Genomic DNA, 21259 nt, shown 5'->3' with positions numbered 1-21259 from the left:
CATCTCTAAAAAAAGACATCAGCCCATGGCATGGAATCCTCCCTGGGAAATGATCTGCTGTGCTGCAGGCTGTGAAGGGGAGATCTGTTACCACTCAAGAGCTGCCCCATTCGAAAACTGCTGAAGCAAATAGCAAAAAATTCTCTGAGTCAACCCTGAACCAAAGTCGCAGCCAATATCAGGGAGCCCTATTCTGTTAGAAGAGCCTCTTTTCAGATAAGACTTTCATCCAAGGTTATCCGAACACTTGCAATCAAGTGGCATTTTGTGCTAACATTAATCCTGGTGTCCTGGCCACATTCCAGTTCGAGTAACAACATTCTGCCAACCTAAATTCCTCCAGAGGCTTCAGCAGGACACAATTTTCTTCTTCCTTTTTGCCTTCCATTTCTGAGGAGTTAATTCTGGACAGTGCAAAAGACTGACCGTGTTGTACTCCAGCACTGGACGCATTTCGCTGATGGGGAAAGGGAACCCTGAAGTGAGCAGGGCCAGAATACTGCTTGAAAACACATTATTAATCATATACGGCTTTTAAAACACATTTGTACTTTTCCTTGAAATTCTGGTCTCAATTTCAAATGTAGAGCTGGATTACTACTGAGATCTTCGAGAAAGAGTATTGGCAATCCCAGCAATCAGAAGGGAGAAGTGCATTTTAAGTTGTAATCAATACACTTATGACACAACTAAAAGGGAAATGTTATATAAGGATTGTTTTTTTCCACCGGAGAGAGCCCTGACAGCCATTTATTGCAGTGAGGAGGGGAAGTGATCCAGATGGACTCTCCGTCACACTAATGAAGCCGTCTCATAACTGTAACAGAGACCTCATGTATCTGCTGGGACACTTAGCAAATCCGGGCATGAATAAATAACCAAAGTCCAATTGAATTAACCTCCAGCTGATCAGCACTACTAAACAAATTATCCTAAACTCTGAACAAGATTAGAACGACTGGCACAGGCCAGAATCATGTGGCAGGAGTGTTAATTCAGCTTGACAAGTTTAAACCTAATCCCCCAGTGTTCCCTGATCTCAGGGTTTCAGGGCACGCTGGTTCCAAAATGCTCTTGGAAGAGATAGGAAAGGAGGCTCACATGAAGTTAAGAGCAAGAACATGAGCTCAGCCTGGAGTCGCCTAGAGAAATGGAAGAAGAATTTCAAGTGCAGAGCAGAGGAAGACTAAGGCAGAGCATTTCTTATGGAGACAGGAGAGAGAGTGGGAAAATGACATTGATATCCTTATGGAACATTCCAACCTCATTTTCAGGATGAAACTTAAAAAGGTGATAGCACATCTGCTTTTCTTGATTATCAAATTTCTTACACACAAACAGCATATAAGCATCTGAGAAATAAGGGACATTTTAATGCTGTTTTCCCCAGTATATAGTTGTATTGTTCTCCTAAGAGTATATTTGTACTGTCCATCAAGTGCGCAATTCAATTCTCACAAACTTCAGTTCATTACTTAGAATGGCACTAACAAACAATTTCAGTACTTATTTCTTTTTATGTTGATTCATAAAATAATTTAAGTGGCCAGTTAAAACTAACTTTAAACTCCAGTTTTAATAGACTCAGCATTATGCAGGTTTCTGAAATGTTAAATCTGCTTCCAAGAGAAAATATTTATTCTATTACTCTCTAGAGACTGGAGAGGATGCGGAAAACTCTGCAAGTTTTCTGAAATTGAGATAACCGGGATTTGAAACACTTCTAAACACCAATTCCTGCAGCACGTACATGTGCCTTACAAAATCTTTCAAATCAGAATACTCCTCATAAATGCATTTCTAAGTCCTTCGATAGATGGCTTCCAGTTTCCTAACATCTCATGTTTTTTCAGAGACAGCAAGTGAACCAGGTTAATGTAGGAAGATGGAGACCAGGAGTTGAGTCCCCCCAGCCCATTGAAGGTCCCTACGTGATTTTGCTTCATCACACTATGTCTTTGTACAGGTCTGGCTCTGATTCTTTATTGTGATCTACAGCATAACGAATGTTTTATGTGCTAAACTTCAGCACCAAAGAGGATTTTAATTTTGACTAGACGGCAAAAAAAATGTAATATTCTACGAAAGAAGCATTCAGACACCAGGAATTTCCACCATCACCATCATCAACACCTATAAAGAGCTTAAAAATCAAACAAGGTGAATCTGCACCTAACATTCCAGAGTAATTAATAAGCAGAAATCATTTTGTTATCGTTTCATTGGCAAGACACAGCATTGCCCACTTTGTCAGCAAATGCCACAATGTTTCCACATATTTAAGTTTTGCAAAATGAATGCCTCCTGTAATTCTGAAACTTTTGTTAAACAACCCTCAAAATCAAATCATGACCTGTCTGCTGTGTACTTTGCTGTTATTTATGCAGTATATAAATAAAAAGCAAATATTTATTCTCATTTTCCACTATGTGCTCTCACTGATATCTCCTGAAGTTAAGAGCAGCATTATGAGCTGCAAATCATGATACACTGTCAGAGCTGAAACCATTCGGTGATGCCTCTTACATTTTCAAATACTCCAAATGCAATTTCACGACTGTCTCGAACAAAATGAAACAATGGATTTTTCCTCTTTCAACTGCGTAATAACGAACAGCTATTAGAAACATTTTATTATTTCCTGAGTTTGAGGGATCAGTGGCCACAGAGAAAATATGCCCTTTTCAACCAAGTTTTTAATTGTTTTCTCACTTGAAAGAGGAACTAATTTATTACTGGCAGCGCACAAAGCATTTGTCTCATCAAGATATATCATTTTAACTACGGGTGAATTCTAGACAACAACACTATTTAATTTGCTGTCACAATTAAGTGATTTATACAACTGCCTATACTATTAGTATCATCCTAAAATACTCTGACACTCTCTTGTTGCTTCTGCAGGTGCCATGTTGTTATTTGCTGTGCTTTCGCACTTCTTAGGAACGGAGTGGTACGAGTTTTGCTCTTAGAAGCTACGTTGCAATTACTTTTATGACCTGCCCCTTTTGCACGCTGTCTTTCATTTGACAGACCACTCCGAGCAGCTGAAAAACTCCGGCATAAACTCCAGCGAGCTTTATGGCAATTACCGCTGTCTTTACTGATCCATGGAAATAATTTCTCCAGCCATTCCAGTAATGCAAAGCTTCTGCTGTTCACAGGGTGGATCTGTTGATGGATGATACCATCCACAGGCGCTGTCATGGTCGTGATCTATGCAGGGCTGTTATTTGACAAATGAAAATTATGTAAACAGTACTCAAACTCAATCCTGCCTCATGATGACTCTGTCTGCTCCATACCCCCTGGCTACAGTGTCCAGTACAGCCAGCTGTTATCTCATGATAAATATCAGGGATAAAATTATCATTAGACAGCACTAGGTTGGCCACATGATGTAATCCTGACTCTTTTAGGTAGCCAGAGCATTTTTAGCTCTCTTGGGTAGTCTGGAGCTATTCCGGAGTATTTCACACATTTTCATTTCAGTGGTTGTTGAAATAAATTTTGGATATTTTTGGTAAAGAAATGTAGGATCTGCTGATTTGAAAGGTACTGAATGCATTAAAATTCCTGCTGTTTGAGACCAAGCACCCGAGAAACTGTTTTCAGCAATGTCCTTCTGTATGTGTGACAAGTCTCACTGTTGCTCCGCAATCTCAGCAGCCGCCCCCTTCAGACATATTCCCCCAGCACCAAGTGAGCTCCTCTCTCATGGCAGCCCCACGGACCTGAAGTCGTCTTTCCCCAGCCTGCACAGCAGCTCAGAAAACACAAATGACACAGCATAACAAAGACCTACAAGGGCTGGAGTACTCCTCTATTTATAGGTCGCTAAATATGACTCAAAAAAATTTTCCAAATTGCTCCAGTCAAATTGCTACCTAGATGTTTCCAGGCCCAGCCAGAGTGTGCTGGCTTACTGCCACCTTTTTAAATCCTACCCTGCACGCTGAGCTTTCGCAGGAAAATATCCTAGTGCTCATATGTAGGCAGTTACTATTTACACAGACATTAATAAAAATTCCCATACTGTTTTCTTACTAAGTAGCAAATGCAAGAAAACAAGACAACAGCATGACTTGACAATCTCAGGCATGCAAAGACACCCAGGATTTCCATTTTAGATGTGTAGCCAAGTGCAGCTCACACAGAAAGAGAACGATTTGGGCTTGAGCTTTATAGTTTATTTTTTCTTACAAGACTGTGTTTTTTCTGGCTGAATTCTACACTGGGGAAAGAAAAAATAAAAAGGAAGAAAAAGGATTTAATCAACAACTTAATAGCTTAGAGTGGTTCTGCAATGCCTGATTGATTGGCCTAGCTTCCCTCTTACTCACGCGACAAATAAGAGATGTCCCATAGAATAAGAGCTGCGCGGACAACTTGAGAACAGAGCAAACCTCTTAGACCTGTCTCTCAGAATAAGAAATTATACTGGTTATCCTTGGAAGCACAGAAAAGGGACCAACGCACAAGAGAGCCAGAATCCCCTCACCTTCCTTCAAAATATAAGCACATAAAATGAGAGCCCCAGAGCTTTAACTCTGAGAATGCTGTTCAGCTCTCACCCAACTCTGGGCATGTTTGAACTCCTCAGCTGCTCACACTTGAAGCTCAGGCTTCCCTGATGCCCCATTTCTGTCCATGTGCAGAAGCCGTTGAGTTTTGGTCTTGTTTGGCAAGTCCATACCTACGTCAGGCTGAGATCTAGAAATCAGGAGATAAAATAGCCAACTTCATCCACGGTGGGTGGAGCTCCTGACTGTGGACAGCCAGGTGTCGTGTTTCCACTCTGCACCAAGCAGCGGCAAAGCCTCTTTCCACTGACTGCAGAGGGAGCCAGCCAGGGAGACGCGACTTCTGGGGCTAAAGCTGGTCTTTGAGAACAGCTCCAGCTCTGCCTGTTTCCCCAAGGGCCTCAATTCTGCAGTATTTTCTGCCAAACTCTTTACATGCAACAGGAACTGTGCGCAAGCACCGGGAGGCGGATTTCTGCCATCCCTCCTACCCCTTCAACACAACAGCCCCACAGAGAGAGTGCTCAAACAACCCTGCACCGCCCACATCCCCCCGACCTTGTGCTGACAGCAATAAGGGGAAGACGAGCATTCAGATATTGTCTGGCCAGAGGAACACACTTAAAGGCAGCTCTGATTTATAACAAGGGTCAGAATAACCCCCAAGCAGCTCCCACATCAGGGAGCAAACTAATTCCTTCCCTCTCTCCTTGGCTGCGCAGCCCAGAGCCCAGCTGCACCTGAGGTTCCAGCTCACAGTCTATATTCTGCATCATAAAAGATACAAGAGAGAAATCTAAACTACAGAAGTAATAACCTGTAAACTAATAAACCAACCCAGTACTTTGATAGCTAGGTGCTCCCATGAGCAGGGCTTATTAATGGATGTCCTGAAACACTGTGTGTCTAGTTTCCGAGAGAAGTGGGAAACATTTCTGATGCTCCGTGGATCTTAAGCATTTGCTCTATAAAACCAGCTCAGATAAATGCAAAGACTATTATAAAAAGCAGCCTCCTTCCAGTCTACAAACACAGAGGCACTTAAAAAGAAGAGTAGTAAGAAACTGCTCAAATAAATAATCATAAAGGTATAATACTGCAATATTATGGGTAGTTTTTCTTGTCAAAGTAGGGGGCTGCACAGTCATTGATTTTCCCTGGTAATTGAGACACTGACATGCATGACTTATGTTTCTTCAGCAGCGAGTGCATGTAAGACGGGATCCTGAAATCCTGCAGAATCTCCAGCTGAGGATTTGATGGCTCTGAACTGCTGTCTGTCTCAATTATTTATTTCCCTTGGACCATAAAATGCCGTATATTAATAATCTGTTATGTCGACAGAGAGTTTATGAAACTAAATGCAATAATGTTTGCAATGTGATTAGGGATCTTTTGGAGAAAAAGTGCTATAAGTAAGAGAAGAGTAAGTACGGACACGTGTCCTCTAAGCCAGAAAGCGCTAGGAAGCAGGTGGCAGCAGACAAGACCCCTTTGGAAAGGCCCCGTTGTCTCTATAGTGTGTGTTCTCAAATCTGCATCAGTCACATGGAAAACAGAAGCCTTCTCCTTAGCTTTAGCTTTTTTTTTTTTTCCTTTATTTTTAATGTATTTACTTTCAGTGATGAAGTTTCGGTGCTCGGTCACCTCCTGCCATCTGTTTCTTGAGTTTGCTATATCCAGTCTCAGCTACATGCCAAAATGAGGTATCCAGTTGATTGAAACTGTTAAAGATCACTGTTTTTTATCAGTTTGGGACAAAAGAGTTAAGTATGGCATTTCCATGTAAATCTGAATTAGAGTGGACTCTCTTTATCCTCCTGTCATGTAAAAACTAAAATGGAGGCTAGCAAGGATGGCAGAAAGCATCCGATGGGTTGTGTTTCCTGAAGTACAATTATTCTCTGGAGAAGGCAGAGCAGGAATAAACTTTATGAGTCAGGAGGCTTTACAGACAAGAGCTGCTATTATCTCCGTCAAACAGGCAAAGCCTCAAGTGATTGTGGTAAGCAAGGAAGAGGAATGTTGTCTTTTTTTCAGTGCTAGAAAACAGACTATTTGCCAGATTGCAAGGAGTACCGAAAAGGTATCAACCCTCTCTGTTTGAATTCACCACAAGAATAACCTGCTGCATGAAAAGCTTTTCCATGGACCTCTGCTGCTCTCTAACGGTGCCTTAAAGGATTCTCAGCACAAAGTTTACGTGCTCTTCCTGTAGTCAGTTTTTGTTAAAACTTTTGGTACAAAATATATATGTCTTCATGAGGTTCTTAAGAGAGCTTATCTAAACAGATAAGCCAGAAATCAAGTTGCTATTGCACCAGCCACAGGTGAAACATTTTGCGTGCCGTGGAAATGACTGTAGAGAGCTAACACACAAATGACAGTTTCAAGTAGCAATTGCAGCGGTCTAGAAAGTTGCAGACCTCTGAGAAATCCCAGTTTACAGAGCTTTGTATGACTTTATATGAAGTTGGTATTCACGAGTGCCACTATTTCAAAGAAGAAACAAAAAATAGCACTGAATTAACTGTATGCGATAAACCAAAACGAATGTTTACACATATTGTCCGTGGGATGTAAACATTTCTTTCTGCACTCTTGATGCAGGTGTCCTGCTCTCCCGTTACAGCAGCCCTGAGCAGCTTCCACTGTTCCCCAAGCCCCACACTTGGCTCAAGAAGCACCTGGACCACACATGGAACATCTCGGTGCCAGACATGTCACCTCTTGTGCCAGCGAGGCTGGGCCAGGCCAAGGCCACTCTGATGGCCCCAAAGCCGCCTTATTTTGAAGGGAAAGAAGGCCAGTGGTACCTGGGGTGGGTTAGAAGGGGGTGGTCAGTAGGTCAGAGAGGTTCTCCTGCCCCTCTGCTCTGCCCTGGGGAGACCACACCTGGAATCTTGTGTCCAGTTGTGGCCCCTCAGCTCCAGCAGGACAGGGAACTGCTGCAGAGAGTCCAGCGCAGCCACCAAGACGCTGCAGGGAGTGGAGCATCTCCCGTGTGAGGAAAGGCTGAGGGAGCTGGGGCTCTGGAGCTGGACAAGAGGACACTGAGGGGGGACTCATTCATGGGGATCAATATGGAAAGGGGCAGTGTCAGGAGGATGGAGCCAGGCTCTGCTGGTGACAACCAGGGACAGGACAAGGGGCAATGGGTGCAAACTGGAACACAGGAGGTTCCACTTAAATTTGAGAAGAAACTTGTTGGGGTGAGGGTGGCAGAGCCTGGCCCAGGCTGCCCAGGGGGGTTGTGGAGTCTCCTTCTGTGCAGACATTCCAACCCGCCTGGACACCTTCCTGTGTAACCTCATCTGGGTGTTCCTGCTCCATGGGGGGATTGCACTGGATGAGCTTTCCAGGTCCTTCCAACCCCTGACACTCTGTGATCATCACCCGCCGGTTCACCGTGTCCCCTCAGGGGCCTGAGAAGGGGAGCAGGCCGTGTGACATCCCCCATGACAGCAGCCAGGGCAGAACACCGCCAAGAAGGCCGTGCCGGGAAAAGGCCCAGCCCCGGGCCGCCGATACGCCCCTGAGGAGAGCGGGATGCGGCACCTCCCGGCCGCGAGTAATGGCGGCGCTGGGGGGGCCGCCTCACCGCCCTGCGCCATCTCCCCGCGCCGCGGCCCGGCGGATGGAGGGAGGGAGGGGGAAGGCGCCGCTTCCGCCGCGGCGGGGCGGGCCTGGGCCTGCAGCGGCGGCGCCGGGCGCGGGTAGGGGCCGCGGGGTCTCGCCGCAGCCTCGGCTCCCTCGGGGAGCGCCGGGGCCCGCGGGGGGAACGCGGCGGTCGCCCCCTCGGTGCCAGCGAGGGGGAGCGCGGCGGGCCGGGCTGGGCTCGGAGGCGGCCCGGGCTGTGGGTGCGATCGCTGTTAAACAGAGATCGGCACGAAAACCTGTTCACAGAAAGGGCTGTGGGGCATTGAACAGGCTGCCCGGGGCGGTGCTGGAGTCACCATCCCTGGAGGGGTTTAAAAGGCGTTTTGACGAGGTTCTTATGGACACGGCTTAGTGCTGGAGTTGGGTTGTGGTTGGACTCGATCCTGAGGGTCTCTTCCAAATGAAATGATTCTATGAATCTGTTCTATTCTGTTCTATTCTATTCTGTTCTGTTCTGTTCTGTTCTATTCTATTCTATTCTATTCTATTCTATAATTGTTCTTGCTGGGGAGCGCAGGGCGGTGCTGCGGGGCCCTTAGATTTCCCCTGGCAGTCAGGGCTCTGCGATGCTGTTCTCCAGATATGCATCCCGGGGTACTTTTGTGCCCTGAAACCAACATGGGTATTTCAAACAAAGGGAAGGAACCAGGCTTTTTATAGCCCGCGGTCTGTGCCTTTAATCTAACACTATTTTATTGCTATTGTTGTTTTATTGTTCCTTTTCCGCAGCGATGGAAGCGGGTCCCGTCGTGACGTCCAAGCAGCGCGAGGCGGTGGTGCGCGGGGTCCCCACCGAGGTGGTGTGCACAGCCTTCTCCAACGCCATCCTCGTGGTGGTCACACAGTACGGCAAGATGGGGACCATCGTCTACGTGGACCCCAGCACGGTCGGGGACAGCGTGGGCAGACCCTCGCTCACCACAAAGGTGCTGCTGGGCAAGGATGAGGTGAGAGTGGGTGCACCAAGATATTAAGCTGCTAGAGATTGTCCAGAAGAGGCTGGGAAGTTGGTGAGGGGTTTGGAGGGGAAGCTGTATGAGGAGCAGCTAAAGTCACTTGGTTTGTTCAGCCTGGAGAAGAGGAGACAGAGAGGAGACCTCATTGCAGTTACAGCTTCCTCGCAAGGGAAGCAGGAGGGGCAGGTGCCAAACTCTTCTCTTTAGTGACCGGTGACAGAACCCGAGGGAATGGCAGGAAGATGTGCCAAGGGATGGTCAGGCTGGACATTTCTTCACCCAGAGGTGCTGGACACTGAAGAGGCTCCCCAGGGAGGTGTCACGGCCCCACGCCTGAGGATGTTCAAGAAGAGACTGGACAACATCCTCAGACACACGGGGTGACCTGTGGGGTGTCCTGTGCAGGGACAGGAGTTGGACTCCATGATCTTGTGGGTCCCTTCCAGCTCAGGACATTCTATGATTCTATGAGAGCAGGTGCACAGGCAGCGAGGACAAGGGGGAAATGTGGTAGGTGAGGCTGTGCAAGTTGCCGGGGAGTTGATGAATCACAGCAGTTAAGCGATGTTTGCATAGGGGTAAGGTTAATTTTTAAATCTCTTCTGAGGGAAGAGGGGTTTATCAGAAAAGTGTGCATGCTCATCTGCTCTTTTTGGCATAAAAGGTTTAACTGACCGCGAGTGGTTTGGGGATCTGTTATTTTGTGTCCTACAGGATATGGATTGCTTCGCCGTGTTTATGGAAGGTTTGATAAAGCTCCTGTTGATTTAAGGGTTGCGAGATCAAACATGCAGCCTTTGATAACCTTTTTTTTGGTTCCCGTTCCAGTGAGTTTGTTTTACTTTTCAAGTCCCTTTTCTCGCCCCCACACCCCCACTCTATGCCAGCCCCATAATGGACTTTAGTTGCTCTCTCCCAAGTGTGCCTGCCAGCACCTACCCTTGATAAAGTTTAATTTGTTTTGCCTCAACAAAATGAGTTTTTATCGACCATTTCACAAAGCTGGAGAGAAAGCAGAAGAAAATATATTTCGCAAAGCGTCAACTAGTCAACCATTAAAACAGAAAGGTACAGAGCTACAAGATTATGAGGCTTTCCATCAGGGTTGCAGCTATCAAATATTACTTGCTAACCTTAACTAGAAAAACTCCAGCAGTACAAGTTCCTGATTCTATGCATGGCTTCCCCATATGGAGTTCTCGTTCTTCAGCAGTAGCTTTTCCTTCTCTGGGTGCGAGATGCTTTGCTTTCCTTGATGTGACGTTTGGTAATTGTGACCACCTCCACCCCCAAGCTGTTTTCGTGTTTTATTTAGAAATGGAAAATGCCTGTGTTTACTTTGTTGCATAGCACTTTTAAAGCATTTTACCAGCTTAATCAATATAAACTTTAAGAAAAGGCTTTCACTAGTTTGCTGCCTTTCTGCTTATGACTGTTAACATCCCGCTTTGGGATGGTGTACACTTCCAAACCACACTGGTAGCTAAAATCAAGCAAACTCATTCTTCTGATAAATACACAAATGTGAATGTAAATGAAATTGAGCTGCATGTTCTTGTTAAAGAAACCTCATTAAGAAGATTATATCCCTTTTCCTCCCTCCTTCAGCCTCACTACTTAGTTCTGTTCTTCATTGTTCTATTAAAATCAAAACCAAGTCTTTTACACATGGCGTGCGAAGGCTGTGTATATAACAGCATTTTGGGGTCTCTAGGAATTGCAAAAATAACATGTTTTTTCCAGAGCTTGTCAACAGAACATACCCTCTTCAGCAACAAGTTTTTTGAAGAAAACTGTACTTGCAAACTTCTTCAGGAATCTGGCTGTGGTGGAAATAGAGGCATTTTGCTCAGTGGCATTTCACATAATGTGATATTTGGGGTTGTAGTTTGGGTGGGAGGATTAGCAGAAGGAAAGATTCTCTGCACCAGCTTTCCAGACCAGCTCAAAACTCAATTCAAGTGCAGCTCTGGTTAAGTTGTTTTGGAGCGGTTTGAGCAGCTGTCACTCATAGGCCTAAACTCTTCCCTTTTAAGCTGATTGAGAAAGTGTTTCCTGAAGTTCCCTGTGCTGTGGCCTGGCTGTGCTGACCATACTATCTGCTCCCAGTCACGCTGGAACCGCTCAGCAAGCTGCACACTCGCTCCGAGTCCAGTATTGACGAGTTGTTGACGTGCTGCACGTCACTGCAGGACTGCTCCTCTCCTAACTCGAGGGGAAGGGCTCTCTGAGCTCTGAGAGTGTACATCTGTATATTTTTGCTTTTCAGCCCCTCGTCCATGTTTGTGCCAAAAACCTGGTGGCGTTCGTGTCTCAGGAAGCCGGGAACAAACCCATTCTTCTGGCCATGGCTTTAAAGGACAAGACCATGGAAGGAATACAAGCTCTCCGGGAAGTGATCCGAAGTTGCCAAGTGTGGTGAAGTTGTGCCATCTGGATTCAAGGAAATGATCTTGAGTCCATGAGTCACCACCACTTATTTAAAAGGACAAGAAGTGAAAATGATGGAATGTCTTTGTGCTGGTTTTGGACACGCTGAGGAATTTCATTACTTTTTCTCTACTGTGTAGAACATTTGCGGGTTTGGTTACTGTGACAGGTTTGCAGTCCGGATAGTCAGTGATGAGACAAGAACAATTGCCTCAACATACGAGAGGAGTATTATTTTTATCACATTGGGTGGGATGTGTGTTTGGGAAGCGGCGCTGCTCTGCATTTGTGTCCTGAGGAGCAATAGATGCCAAGCTCTGTAGCTACGCTGAACCGCAAAGGGGGAACACCCAGTGCAGAGGGAATAAAAGAAACATTGACGAATCTAATTTTACCTGTTTTCTTTTTTGCTCCGTGAAAGTCACTTCAATCGAAATACAAGCCTCAGTAACAAATCAACAGCAATTGCATAATAGGAAAGATTTTCTTGCCTGTTTTTAAGGAAGCGAGTCCTATATGACCGCGTTTGTCCGTATGTCAGTCTGCATTCATTTTCCACTTTCACTTCGAAAGAGGGGCAGATAATTATGCTCTGCAAATTTCATGAAAGTTGACATTAGGGTGGAAGATGGGAACCCAAATTAGTGGTGAGGAAAAGACAAAGTAACAGCTGCTTATGGATTACATGGTACCAGCACGTGAGAGAGGCAGCACATCCATAGTTTGGGCCACCTGCAACAAGGACCTGTCACAGGAGTCGTGGGGACAGGAGGGTTTGGGGGGTACACAGGGGTGTTTCTGCTGAGTCTGTCAAGTGTTGAGTGAAGTTATATGAGTTGCTGCAATGCCTAATAGCCAAAATTCTGCCATTTGCTCGGACAGCACGTTTGTTTTTGCCTCTTCTTGTAACACCACCACGTAGTAAATTTTTAAGTGGGCTGTTAAAGACTTTTATCACTGATGAACTTGACTATCACTGATGAACTTGACTGGGCGTTGAATTCTGGGCTGGGGAGACTGGTCCATTGATACCGGCACAGATGCTGTGCCTGCCCCACATAGATCCAGTTGCTGCTTTGTTTCTCTTCTTAAAAAATCCCCTACAAGTAGAAAAGCAGAAAGCACATTTCGAAAGGACTCCTTTCTCTGAAGTAAGGATTATTTATGGTATTTAAGGGATTACAAGAAATGAAACTCTTTTTTACAAGTATGTCCAGACACCGCGGGCTTGCAGCTGCCCTTGACAAGAAACTTCATCTAAAAATAATTTTCCAAACTGTGCTTCCAAAAATCAAAGATTTGCATCTGCCAGAACTCCATATTTTCCCTCTTTTACACTTTTTTTGTCTAGGAGGGCTGACAGAGGCATGTGGAACTTGTTACTGTTGGTCCTGGTTTGTTAGTAGGGATTCTTTCCCAACACAAAATTCAATGTATTTCCTAAATCTCGGTGCTTTTATGGTGTCCGTAGCTCCAGCAACTTGTAGAAACAGTACATTAATTAGCAAATTGAACGTAAATCGCATCTTCCACCGTGGTGGTATGGTGGCACACCATTGCCATGCCCCGAAGACCCGAGTGTTGCTACCTAAGAGCCAACCACAAGTCAACTACCTTGATTTCCTGGTTCTGTGTGCCAGCAGCTCTGCGCAGGGTGGCAGGTAAGGACGTGGAGATCTCTCCCATTTGGTGCTCGAAGCCTGGACAGATGTATCTCGTTGCCTTTCCATGGCGATAAATTAGACCTCGAGCAATTGCTCCTTCGACTTTGCTCCTCTCTGCTCTGCAGTAAACCAAGGGAAAGGCCTGCACCGAAAAACAGGCACAAGTCTGCCGGTCGCCCCCCCAGCTGCCTGGCTTTTAATCATCGCTGTCCTCCAGGTGAGAATTAGCTCCCAATTGCAAGAAAACCAGCCTTTTGCCACCCAGGCAGAGCTCTCACCCACAGCCGGGCTGCGCCATGGTTTTCCACCCGTGTTTGCTTTCGGGGCGTGGGTGCTGAGCACAGCGGACTGGCAAGGTGGGTTGGGTGGCTTTTCTGCAGGAGGTGAAGCCCGACCTGCTGCTCCGGCTCCCACGGGCGATCGGGAGCGGGCAGGGCGATCGGGAGCGGGCAGGGCTGGGGGGGTGCCCGGAGGAGGAGTCTCCCACGGGTGCAGGTGGAGGAGGGTGCAGGGGATGCGGAGGACGGTGTCCCCAGCAGCCAGACCTGATCCCGGAGGAGCCCCGCAGGGTAAGTGGGGTCCTGGGCGTGCAGCAGCAGGGGGTGCCCCCACAGAATAGGGGTTGTTGCTCCAGCCATCAGTCCTGAGCACCCGTGGGAGCTGCGGCAAGGGCAGAGGCTGCTGCTGGAGCCATGTGCATGCGTCACACACCCCTCGGGATGGGCTTTAAGGAGGGCTCGGTGCTGCCCTGCCTCTATTTACAGCTGTGTGTTATAGGTGCTTCCTCCTGGGTGCCATGGGGGTGGCGTACAGAGGGTGAATAACCCCCGTGTCTCAACTTTATCTGGAAGCAGGTGGGGGAAAGGCACGTCTCTGGGGCCGATGGGGCTGAGCTTGGGGGTCAGGGATCACTCCTCCCTTACCGGAGCACACAGCCAGCCCCACAGAGGCACTGCTGGGGGCTGCGGGGGCCCACCGCTCCTTTCTGAGCGCCCCAGCCCCGTGGAGGCTGCTGTTGAGCTGGGGATTTGTCCCCTGGTGTTTCAGGACAATGGGAGCGATGTGAGCTGGGAGCTCACACCTGTGGTTGGAGGGGAATCCCTGGCAAATTGCAAAGCCCCGTTTGCAGGTGGCCGGCCTGACCACAGGTGTCACTGCTCAGTTTATTTTCTGCTCAGCGCTCACTTAACGTCTCCAATATCCCAGGGAGTGAGCGTAACAGGTAAACTGTGTGTGGCAAGTACCCGCAAGGTGCCTACAAACAGCCAGACTGGACGTGGCGCTGGCGCGGTCTCATCCAGGAGCTGAGTTTTGCAGCTAATAATACTCTCTGTGTCTCCTCACCACCTTTGTTTTGGAAGCAAACAGCCCTATATCTGCATTGAATTGCCTGGCTACCTTGCACAGCCGGGATCTAATTACCTCAGGAGCTGGGAGCCCTGTCTCCGAGCAGCACCGAGGCTTTTGTTCTCAGTGACTTGCTCCACCGTGTTTGGAGGGTGACAATGCCGGGGAGCCTGCCAGGACCAGCTGCTGGTGCCACCGTGCTCGTACCGTGATGCCTGCAGCCGGGCTGGGAAAGCTAATAGGAGCTGGGATGTCTTGGGCCAAGCGTCCATGGCACAGCACTGGGTCAAAAACAGAATGAGTGGGTCTAGTGAAGAGCACAGCTCTCCACTGTGTGCTGGGAAGCAAGCCTGACTGCATCCTTCCCTATGGTGATGCTTGTGCAGAGGGAAATGCAATCTGTATGGCCCCACCTTGCAGCAGGGCAGCCCCAGAAAGAGCAAGGAGCGGCGTGGAACGGTGCGCAGCTGGGTTCTCCCCTCCCTCCCCACACCGTGAGCTGTCTCTGGCCTCCTGTTAATGTTTACAAGGCAGGTCCAGCGTCGTCGTGGTGTGTCCAAAGACCAGCTCCCTCCCCGGGATCCTGCTTCCTGCTGGCGGGGCAGGGCCGGGGGACCGTCACGGGGAGGAAAAACCCGGCTCCCCGCTGCCTCGGAAACCCCACCAGCCCCGTTCTCCCCCGAGCTGTCCCCGGCTCCGCTTCCCCGCTCGCGGGCGCAGGTATGAGCTCTGGGACCCGGCCAGCACGCCCGGCCCTGGGCATCTCCGCTTACAGGCGGAGGGAGGGGGAAGGTATTTTTAGGGCTGTTGATCTGACACCAGCTGAGTTTCCTCTCCTGCGAGGTTGGCGTTCAGGAACAGGGCAGGAGAGGAAGCTGCTGAGTGAGCTCTTGGTTTGATCTGTTTTCTGTGTTTAATTGGACTGAGGGCATTCCCTACCACTCTTATCTGTGGCAGATGTTTTCTTGCTTCTCACGAGTTCCATGCTTACAGTTTTACCCCAGGCAGTAGTTACCAGCAGCTAAAATCTTTGTTTGTTAACAATACGCTGAGAAGAATCTATATTGTTAGAGCTCTGCTCACAGGTGGTTGCTTAAAAAAACCCAAAAAACATGCTATTGTTATACTTGGGGGAAAAAGCAGCTTCCCACAGATTAGCAGAAATACCAAACATGGCAGTTTATGCATCTGTTGGCCTTGAGATATGAAGCTGCCCTATAAATAAGAGCATATTATTAGGTTGGTCCTTGCTGTCTGGAGCCGCAGGGTACATGGTGCCATACGCCCAGGCCACCCTCTGTGCCAGGAACACTCAGAGCCTTGTGGCTTTGAGGGGGACAGACCTACCGGGGAGATGCGAGAGCCCTTCGGTGTCCCCAAAACACAGCAGCCCTGGGGTTTGCCCCCAGCAGGCCACACATGAGGAAAGGAGCCAAATGTTGGGGGGACCACAAAGAGGATGTCCAAGGAGGACGTCATTGTCCTGATGACTCTTTGGTAAGGGACTCATTATTATTATGGGTGAGGGATGAGTTTAACCCTTAAGTCTCAGGTTCCTGATGGAAATAGGTCCTGAACCACAAGTGTGAACTCATAAGGGCACAAGTGCAGGCAGATATTTCCCTTCCAAAAAGGATAGTGACCCCTGAGAAAACAAGCAGGAGCAAGGCTGGGAAGGGGAAGCATGTGTTTTGGGGACACAAGAACCTCACGCACCTTATCAGAGAAAAGAACTCCTGCTTTTTGAAGGACATTTCACATTTTCCTGGTGGGAGAGGCAGATCCAAACACAGTGAATAGGCTGGACTGGGTGAAGGACACCCTGGAAAAACCCTGGGGAGGAGATAAACCTCACAGGACGTTTGTCACACCATGTGGGCTGGGAAACCTGCTGGGACCTTCCCCTTCACCAGCTTGCCCCAGTCCTGCCTTCCTGCACCACTCCCGGTGCCTCTCCCTTCCTGCAGATGAGCAATGTCACCCGTGCCTTGTCATCTCCCGCGGCACCCAGCACCCCGGGGCCCGGCATGCTGGCCACACTGGCCTCGGCTCCCCCATCCCCGGCCCTCATCCTGCTCACAGCTGCCCACAACACCTCTGAGGACAGCCGGCAGCTTTTCCTGACCACGACAGCAGCGCAGGCCATCTCCGGCATCTTCGTGTGGTCAGCGCTCATCGTCACCTTTCACCAGGTACGGGCTGGAGCGGAAGCAAGGCTCAGGGCTGGGGTTAACGCAAGGGCAAACATATTGATTCATTGCAAATCACTCAGCTCTGGGTGCTTATTTCCTCCTGTTGCTGCCTGGAGGGGATATCTCGGCAGCTGGGGAGGGTGGACTTTGCCCACACGCTCCGCGGGTGGCTGCCAGAGCCAGGAGAGGCTGTAGGACGTTGGCACTACTCGTAGGCAACACCCAGCGGGGTTTCTCATCTGACACCCCGGGGTCTGTGCCTTTGGGGTGCACATCACCTGCTGCCCTGAAACATATGGCCAGTGGGCATGTCTGTGCGTGCTACATGGAATTCGTGCTGCTGAAAGCAGCCCTGGGGCAAGCTGGCACCTCTGAGCGCTGCGACACGACTCCACGGGGCTGGTGTAGAGGAGGGAATGCTCCTCTCACAGCCCCGGGGAACGGACCCCATTTCCATGTGTTTTTGTGGAAGGGATTGCCATGGGGCCTGGGATGGAGCCTGTCTCGTGTCTGTTCATGGCAATGGGTCTGTGGTGGAAAGCCAGAGGTGCTGCCACCCCAGGGAGGAGGGGTGACATGGGACAAGCCTCTGGCTTGCCCCCAGGCTGAGGGCACCTCTGGTTCCCCTCCCGAGCGGTGGTAGCCACAGCTCTGCACTGGGCACTTTGCAGATCTACACGCACCTGAAGAATTACACCGTCCCCAAGGAGCAGCGCTACATCATCCGCATCCTCTTCATCGTGCCCATCTATGCCTTCGACTCCTGGCTCAGCCTCCTCCTCCTCGGCAGCCACCAATACTATGTCTACTTCGACTCGGTGCGCGACTGCTACGAAGGTGAGCACAGCCTGTCCTTGATGGGGGGGCTGATGGCAAAGCAGGGCTCCCATCCCGCTCACCTGTCTCTGGAGTGTCCTGCATTGCACAAAGTGGCGAATCTCCGTCTCTTCCACTCCCCGCTCTCCCTTCCTCCGTACGGAGGTTTTCCCTCCTTCTCCACCAGTAGTAGGGAGGGGTTGCCCCATGGGCAGCCACCTGTCCGCCACCTGCCTGCAGGCTCCGAGGGACCACAGTGTCCTGCTCCTGGGGAAAGTGGTTTCCTGGCTGCCTTTGTAGTAGAAATGCAGCTTTTCTAAAGGCAGACCTACCTAAGAAACTGGGGAGTTGGGATGTTTTGAGGTGCAGGGGAAGCTCGGGAGTGTTGAGGTTGCTCTTCCACCTTGTTGCCCTCCCCCTGGAGAAGGGAAGGATGTGGATATGTGTATTACTTTGGGTTTGGAGTGCCCCTTGGCATTGTTGAGATCCTTCCACGCAGACGGTCTCTGGCCATCGCACTCCTGCCTGGCCTCGCTTGGGTGTCCAGCAGCGCTGCTGGGAGGCGTGAGTGCCGCCACGGGCACCCGGGGCCCGTGTGTGCACAGAGGAGCTGCTGCACCCGCAACAAACCCTCTGCACATGGTGCATTCGACCTGCTGCTTCTCTCGCTGGGCTCCCACCCACCAGAGTCCCAAATCCTGGTGCTGAGCAGCAAGGGATGTGAAATGTAATAACCTCCACCCCCCACCTGCATCTCCATCGGCCCTGCTGATTGTATCTGCCCTTGCCTCGACAGCTTTCGTGATTTACAGCTTCCTGAGCCTTTGCTTCGAGTACCTCGGAGGGGAGAGCACCATCATGGCAGAGATCCGGGGGAAGCCCATTGCGTGAGTCGCAGCGTTCCGCGAGTACCTCGTCCCTCCGCCCGCTTTCCCCATTTAACAGCCTCAATGACATCTTTGCTTCTACTTCCAGATCCAGCTGCATTTACGGGACCTGCTGCCTTCAGGGCATGTCCTACTCCATCGGCTTCCTGCGCTTCTGCAAGCAGGTGGGTACGCGACGGCGTGCATCGGCTCCGCTCCCTCTGATGGAGGCTCTCTGGGCAGCAGGGCCCTTCCCCACTGCTCTGCCAAGAGGTCTCTGCTGAGCTGCTCTCCTGAGATGCTCTCTTTGGTTTTGTTTTCCTGGGAGGGAGGCAGCTCCGGCACCTGGCCAGCAGCAGGGTGCCGCACTCGCTGTCCTTGCTCTGACTCACTGCTGAGTCAGGGTCTCCTCCCACTGCAGAGCCCAGATTGCCATCTCTGTCCAGACCCAGCTAGCTGGATGGCTCTCTCAACCTCCCGGGGTGAATCCTGGTGCTGGTCTGTCCTCAAGCCACCCAGTCCCCCCTCTCAGAGTGGCTATGCTGCATTTCAGGAGCTGCCTTTTGGGAGCCCTGCTCCCTCCCATCTGCAAACCTTGTGCTGGTTCATATTTCGCCCCACAGCACTGGTCACCCCTGCAATGGAGAACTGTCCTTTCCTCTGTGTCTCTGTCCTGGGAGCAGAGGGGCTGGCTCCTGCGGAGGGGCTGGGGGTGGCTGGAGCTGCAGGGGGGCGGTGGGATGTCCTTGCTGCCTGGGGTGCACCGTGTCTCTCCTCTCTGCAGGCTACGCTGCAGTTCTGCATCGTGAAACCCCTCATGGCCATCATCACCATCATCCTGCAGGCATTTGGGAAATACCACGACGGGGACTTCAAGTGAGGATGCTGGATGGGGCTGGGGAGGGTGGAGGGGACAAGATGGGTCCCTGCTCTGTCACAAGGGACAGAGTGCCCTGCCAGCCCTCCCTGGGGCGCTGCTCTGCAGGTAGCAAGAGTATAAGGAGCCCAAAGCACCTGGGAACGGGGACTCACTGCCCTCAAAATGAGAAAGGGACCAAACTCCCATGGACTGTAATAATAAACATCGACCAACAGAAGAAAAGCTGAGAGCAGCCCCCTGCCCCGTCTTCTGCCCGCCTCCCCGTCCCTGGTGGGGCTGTGCTCTCCCCTGTGGCACAGCTACACGTCTCCCCTCCCCATTTCATCCTTTTCTGCCCCCACTGTGCTCACTTTGTGTCCTGCAGCCCGGGGCAGCTGCTCTCTCTTCCCCCGCAGTGTCCAAAGCGGCTACCTCTACATCACCATCATCTACAACTTCTCTGTGAGCTTGGCGCTTTATGCCCTCTTCCTCTTCTACTTCGCCACCATGGACCTGCTGCGCCCGTTTGAGCCAGTCCTCAAGTTCATCACTATCAAGGCAGTAATTTTCCTCTCCTTCTGGCAAGGTGGGTCCCACCACAGGTGCCCAGTTCTCCTCCTGTAGCCCCACCTGACCTGGGGACGCAAGATCGGAGCTGATCCCTCTCCCTTCCCCTGCACAGGAACGCTGCTTGCAATCCTGGAGAAATGTGGGGTGATCCCCGAAGTTCAGATCATCGATGGGAAAGAGGTGGGAGCTGGGACAGTGGCTGCCGGCTACCAGAACTTCATCATCTGCATTGAGATGTTCTTTGCTTCCATTGCCCTGCGCTACGCGTTCACCTGCCAGGTGTACAGGGAAAAGAAAGAAAACTCAACAGGTAACTTTCCTCTCTTCTGCCTTCCTTATCAGTGAATAGAGAAAGAGGAGACCTGCCCTTAGAGCATTAACAATGAGATGCTAAAAGCCATGAGAAGAGTCTTCTCCTGTGCTCCATGGGTTCCTTCTTCCTCTTCCCTCGTGATACCCACGAGCCACAGCGAGCAGATAGGAAAAATCCTCGGTGTGGATGGGCAGCATTAGGGGATTGTGGTGTTAAGGCACATGCTGCTGGAGAGGTTCCATCCTCTTTGAAACATGGAGCTGGGGTTGCCTTTTTTCACCACTGCAAGCTGACGTGGCCCACAATGCGGCCCTGGTCTTGAATTCCTAAGGAACGGCATCTCTCCTGTTTCGGAGCGCTGGGGCTCCTTGGCTGATGTCCCACCACCCTCCCGCTCTCGCTGTTTTTCAGCAAACCTCGCCCCGATGCAGAGCATCTCCAGTGGGCTGAAGGAGACCATGAGCCCCCAGGACATCGTGCAGGATGCGATCCACAACTTCTCGCCCGCGTACCAGCAGTACACCCAGCAGGCGATGCAGGAGGCAGAGCGCAAAGCGCCGGGGGAGAACGGGCATGTCGCCTCCAAGGTGGAGGGACCAAGCGGCAGAAAGAGCAAAAACATTGAGAAGAGAGTGCTGATCGTGTCGGACGAGGAGCTGTAGGAGACATCGGAGGGGACAGTAACACTGGAGAGGTTTAAACCCATGCAAGTGGGAACTGTCTCAAGGCTGAGATGCTCTGAGTCCCAAGAAGACAGGAACTAAACTCAAAAAGCTCTTGAAGGGAAGATGCAATAGCCCAGGGAAAGGTTAAATCAAATAGTGCCAGCTTCTGCTGTCCCATCTCTACAGGTGGTAGGGGCTGGGCTGACTTTGCTCCTGTGATTCAGCATTGCTGTCCGGGCTCTGCTGCTCCACAGCCAGTGTCTCGGTGCCACCCCCGTGTCCCTGCCCACGCTGGGGGACACCGGCCAGGGAGGGGAACGGGGCTGCAGGCCGGACCGGCTGCCCTCGCCCTCCTCTTCGCTGCAAGCAGCGCTGGGGCCTGGGAGAAGCGCTTTTCT

The 21259-nt window shown here is 50.3% G+C and overlaps 2 protein-coding genes across 2 annotated transcripts; both read left to right on the top strand.

Annotated features, from left to right (window-relative positions):
- Nucleotides 1–8230: 8230 nt before the first annotated feature.
- Nucleotides 8231–11865, top strand: PSMG3 (proteasome assembly chaperone 3). Its single transcript, XM_080353651.1, has 3 exons — nt 8231–8239; nt 8913–9130; nt 11409–11865. Exons 2-3 carry the CDS (start codon nt 8915–8917, stop codon nt 11559–11561), a joined length of 369 nt encoding a protein of 122 aa, XP_080209777.1. The 5' UTR covers nt 8231–8239; nt 8913–8914; the 3' UTR covers nt 11562–11865.
- Nucleotides 11866–13775: 1910 nt separating this feature from the next.
- Nucleotides 13776–20858, top strand: TMEM184A (transmembrane protein 184A; the record flags this gene model as incomplete). The annotated part of the gene is made up of 9 exons (XM_080354292.1): nt 13776–13802; nt 16548–16772; nt 17444–17609; nt 18385–18475; nt 18564–18639; nt 19239–19330; nt 19730–19899; nt 19996–20193; nt 20608–20858. The coding sequence occupies exons 2-9, from the start codon at nt 16548–16550 to the stop codon at nt 20856–20858; spliced, it is 1269 nt and encodes a 422-aa protein (XP_080210418.1). The 5' UTR covers nt 13776–13802.
- Nucleotides 20859–21259: the final 401 nt, after the last annotated feature.

The sequence above is a fragment of the Nesoenas mayeri genome (genome assembly GCF_963082525.1).
Source record: "Nesoenas mayeri genome assembly, chromosome: 15".
NCBI classification, from domain to species: domain Eukaryota; kingdom Metazoa; phylum Chordata; class Aves; order Columbiformes; family Columbidae; genus Nesoenas; species Nesoenas mayeri.
The sequence above is the reverse complement of the archived record's forward strand: the minus strand, read 5'-3'. Positions and strand labels throughout refer to the sequence as shown.

What these genes read in the sequence shown, in the direction of transcription:
- PSMG3 (XM_080353651.1), top strand. Translation starts at nt 8,915, where the DNA reads ATGGAAGCGGGTCCCGTCGTGACGTCCAAGCAGCGCGAGGCGGTGGTG. An exon ending in TGCTGCTGGGCAAGGATGAG is followed by an intron (nt 9,131 to 11,408) that starts GTGAGAGTGGGT and finishes TTTGCTTTTCAG; the next exon opens with CCCCTCGTCCATGTTTGTGC.